Genomic DNA, 4,803 nt, shown 5'->3' with positions numbered 1-4,803 from the left:
GAACCTCGTTGTTGCTGAGCTCGGAACCTCACGTGGGAAATTTCGTCTGAAAGAGAAGGACATCCCTAGAAGGATTGGGTGAGCTCGAACCCAAATGGGAAGGACCCTACCAAGTTACCGGTCGAATAGCAGGAGGATCGTACTTATCTGGCCGACCTCCAACATAAAATGCTGACAAGGCCCTGGCGCACCACCCATCTGCGGCCTTACTACATCTAAAAGGGCAGTATCTGTTCCTTTCTGATATTTTCGCAATTAATATGCATTTATTGTCACTACTTACTCATAACAATCATCCCTAATGCATCTCAGTTTCCTCAATAAAAGGCTGCCTCCGAGCTCGCTTGGTTCCAGAACCGATGATCCCATCCCGAGCTCCGCTGGTCAAGGCCCTGGAGCACCACCCACCTGCGGCCTTACTACATCTAAAAGGGCAGTATCTGTTCATTTCTGATATTTTCGCATTGGATATTCATTTTTTATCGCTATTTGCTAATTACAAGTATCCCTGATGCCTTTCAGTTTCTTCAATAAAAGGCTGCCTCCGAGCCCGCTTGGTTTCATAGTTGAAGACTTCGAATGCCTAACTCCATCCTGAGATTCCGCACTCAATAGGTGCCTGCTCCCTGAGGCATGCTCAACTCCATCTTGAGATTCCGCACTCAATGGAGGTCAGGATCCGTCCCCACTATGCCTTTCTACAGGCCCTCGAGCTCCATGCTTAACTCCATCCTGAGATTCCGCACTCAATGGAGGTAGGGACCTGCTCCCTAGGCATGCTCAACTCCCTAGGCATGCTCAACTCCATCTTGAGATTCCGCACTCAATGGAGGTCGGGATCCGTTCCCACTATGCCTTTCTACAGGCCCCCGAGCTCCATGCTTAACTCCATCCTGAGATTCCGCACTCAATGGAGGTAGGGACCTGCTCCCTAGGCATGCTCAACTCCATCTTGAGATTCCGCACTCAATGGAGGTCGGGATCCGTTCCCGCTATGCCTTTCTACAGGCCCCCGAGCTCCATGCTTAACTCCATCCTGAGATTCCGCACTCAATGGAGGTAGGGACCTGCTCCCTAGGCATGCTCAACTCCATCTTGAGATTCCGCACTCAATGGAGGTCGGGATCCGTTCCCGCTATGCCTTTCTACAGGCCCCCGAGCTCCATGCTTAACTCCATCCTGAGATTCCGCACTCAATGGAGGTAGGGACCTGCTCCCTAGGCATGCTCAACTCCATCTTGAGATTCCGCACTCAATGGAGGTCGGGATCCGTTCCCACTATGCCTTTCTACAGGCCCCCGAGCTCCATGCTTAACTCCATCCTGAGATTCCGCACTCAATGGAGGTAGGGACCTGCTCCCTAGGCATGCTCAACTCCATCTTGAGATTCCGCACTCAATGGAGGTCGGGATCCGTTCCCACTATGCCTTTCTACAGGCCCCCGAGCTCCATGCTTAACTCCATCCTGAGATTCCGCACTCAATGGAGGTAGGGACCAGCTCCCTAGGCATGCTCAACTCCATCTTGAGATTCCGCACTCAATGGAGGTCGGGATCCCCTTACAGGCCCTAGCCTTTCTACAGGCCCACTCAATGGAGCTCCATGGCATGCTCAACTCCATCCTGAGATTCCGCACTCAATGGAGGTAGGGATCAGCTCCCTAGGCATGCTCAACTCCATCTTGAGATTCCACACTCAATGGAGGTCGGGATCCGTTCCCCTATGCCTTTCTACAGGCCCTCGAGCTTCATGCTTAACTCCATCCTGAGATTCCGCACTCAATGGAGGTAGGGACCAGCTCCCTAGGCATGCTCAACTCCATCTTGAGATTCCACACTCAATGGAGGTAGGTTCCCGATCCGGCCCTCGAGCTCTCTTAGCTCCATCCTGGATACCGCACTTAGATCTCACCTTACCACAGGCACTCGAGCTCTATGGCCTTAGCTCGGCCTCGAACTCCCGGCCGCTTACCTCACTCGGCCTCGATTCGGCCGACCTCGACCTCATTACTTTACTCGGCCTTGACCTCATTTGGCTGCTCACTTCACTCGGCCGACCTCGACTTCATTTGGCCGCTCTCCTCACTCGGCCTCGACCTCGCTCGGCCGCTTACCTCATTCGGCCTCGACCTCACTTGGCCGCCTACCTCATTCGGCCTTGACCTCATTTGGCCGCTCTCCTCATTCGGCCTCGATCTCACTCGGCCGCTTACCTCACTCGGCCTTACCTCACTCGGTCTGACCTCATTCGGCCGCCTACCTTACTCGGCCTTGACCTCGCTCGGCCGCTTACCTTACTCGGCCTCGACCTCATTCGGCCGCCTACCTCACTCGGCCTCGACCTCATTTGGCCGCTCTCCTCATTCGGCCTCGACCTCATTCGGCCGCTTACCTCATTCGGCCGACCTCGACCTCATTCGGCCGCCTACCTTACTCGGCCTCAACCTCGCTCGGCCTCAACCTTGCTCGGCCTTGACCTCGCTCGGCCTCAACCTCGCTCGGCCTCGACCTCATTCGGCCGCTCGACCTCACTCGGCCTCAACCTTGCTCGGTCTTGACCTCGGCCGCCTCACTCGACCTCGATCTCGTCGGCATTCGGCCTTGACCTCGCTCGGCCGCTCTCCTCACTCGGCCTCGACCTCACTCGGCCGCTTACCTCACTCGGCCTCGACCTCACTCGGCCGCCTACCTCATTCGGCCTCGACCTCACTCGGCCGCTCTCCTCATTCGGCCTCGACCTCATTCGGCCGCTTACCTTATCGGCCTCACCTCATTCGGCCGCTTACCTCGGCCTCGACCTCATTCGGCCGCTACCTTACTCGGTCTTGACCTCACTCGGCCGCTTACCTCACTCGGCCTCGACCTCACTTGGCCGCCTACCTCATTCGGCCTTGACCTCATTCGGCCGCTCTCCTCATTCGGCCTCGACCTCGCTTCGGCCGCTTACCTTTCGGCCGACCTCGACCTCATTCGGCCACCTACCTTACTCGGCCTCGACCTCATTCGGCCGACCTCGACCTCATTCGGCCGACCTCGACCTCATTCGGCCTCAACTCGGCCTTGACCTCGCTCGGCCTCAACCTCAACCTTGCTCGGCCTCGACCTCGCTCGGCCGCTCACCTCACTCGGCCTCGACCTCATTCGGCCGCTTACCTCACTCGACCTCGACTCATTCGGCCGTTTACCTCACTCGACCTCGATTCGGCCTCGACCTCGACCTCGGTCGGTCGCTTACCCTATTCGGCCTCGACCTTTCGGCCGACCTCGACCTCGTTCGGCCGCTCATCTTACTCGGCCTTGACCTCATCCGCTTACTGCCTCACTTGGCCTCTACATCGGTCTCAGCCGACCGCTCTGTCACTCAACAACCCGGCAACTCTGCCGCTCTATCAACTCCTCCACTCATCCAAATCTTTCAGCCACTCATCCCGACTATCTCGTCTCGGCTACCTCAAATTAGGCACCTCATCCTAACAGCTCATCACCAATATGGTAAGAGAGACGATTAGATCAGTATACATAGTCCAGTCAGTCGGACTACGCCTCCTTCGACTAGACTTGGAGAGGAGGCTTGTGATCCGGCTCGTTACCACCCAGCCAAATTAAAGGGATAAAGATAACGACCAATTCCTCAAACTTGGCCCCCCTAAAAACCTGCATATTAATGCACCGGACCGTTAGATGAAGATCGGTAAATCTGAACCATTGATATTCGAAAACCTTCAAAAGATTATCCTTACCATGTCAACAACCAATCACATGCGCCGATCTCCACAAATAACGCTCCCCCTGGTATTATATAAACCCTGCAGGTATGAAGGAAAAAGGGGCCTCTCTCTCTCTCTCTTTATTTCTCTATTTATTTCATACACGCATATATTTCTTCGATCTCGGTTCTAACTTGAGCGTCGGAGTGGCTTGCCGGGGTCCCCCGGCACCATTCTAATCCTCTCTTTTTCTTAGTGATTTTCAGGTCCCCCTCTCCTGGCGATTCTTTCCGGGGAGCACAGTTCTGATCTGGCGTATAAATCATCCACGGCGAATTTTGCCGGAACACCACCCAATAAAAATCTCCGACATTCAAAAGATTTGATATTGTTTCACCGTTTGTATTAACAAAATATCTACAAGCGTGTGGCCGTGGAGGCTCCAAATTTGCGGCGAAGAAGATAAGAAACGAGTGTACTCCAACGCCCACGCAGCCAATCAAATACCCGCGATCTTTCCTCCTCACCAACGCTACCATTAATCCCGCGAGCTAAGTTAACAGCATGGCAACAACAGCGGCGGCGGCCGGCGTCAGTCTCTCGGCCCCGACGATTCGAGCCGTCTCCGTCGTCGTCAAGGTGGCGCCGAGATCCGTAAGGATCGGCCTGCAAGCGTCGCACCGCCGAGCGGCGGGGCGCGGCCTCAGGGTGGTGGCGAGCGCGCCATCGACGCCGCCCGAGATATCGAAGAAGGTGGAAGAGAGCATCAAGAAGGCGGAGGATGCGTGCGCGGGCGACTCGGTGGCCGGGGAGTGCGCGGCCGCGTGGGACGAGGTGGAGGAGCTCAGCGCGGCGGCGAGCCACGCCAGGGACACCCTCAAGGCCAACTCCGACCCCCTCGAGAACTACTGCAAGGACAACCCCGAGACCGACGAGTGCCGCACCTACGACACCTGATCAGCTCGGCCCCAACAGCAAACATGCACGCAACGTAACGCACTTCTTTCATTTACGGCTATTTTAAACATCTAATTAAAGTTGCTGTAAATTAATTAATGTAAACGATTATGTGTATTGCAGTTTTCATATCATGTTCA

The 4,803-nt window shown here is 55.4% G+C and overlaps 1 protein-coding gene across 1 annotated transcript; it reads left to right on the top strand.

Annotated features, from left to right (window-relative positions):
• Positions 1–4,182: 4,182 nt before the first annotated feature.
• On the top strand, positions 4,183–4,803 carry LOC141832942 (calvin cycle protein CP12-1, chloroplastic-like). The gene has a single exon (XM_074720305.1). It carries the CDS (start codon positions 4,271–4,273, stop codon positions 4,661–4,663), a length of 393 nt encoding a protein of 130 aa, XP_074576406.1. The 5' UTR covers positions 4,183–4,270; the 3' UTR covers positions 4,664–4,803.

This window comes from Curcuma longa, chromosome 8, assembly GCF_044706935.1.
Source record: "Curcuma longa cultivar G26 ecotype Majalengka, Jawa Barat chromosome 8, ITB_CL_G26_1.1, whole genome shotgun sequence".
NCBI lineage: Eukaryota > Viridiplantae > Streptophyta > Magnoliopsida > Zingiberales > Zingiberaceae > Curcuma > Curcuma longa.
Note: the sequence above shows the minus strand (reverse complement) of the source record. Positions and strands in the feature narration are given on the sequence as shown.

Excerpts from the sequence above, each read along its gene's own strand:
- LOC141832942 (XM_074720305.1), top strand. The coding sequence starts at position 4,271 with ATGGCAACAACAGCGGCGGCGGCCGGCGTCAGTCTCTCGGCCCCGACG.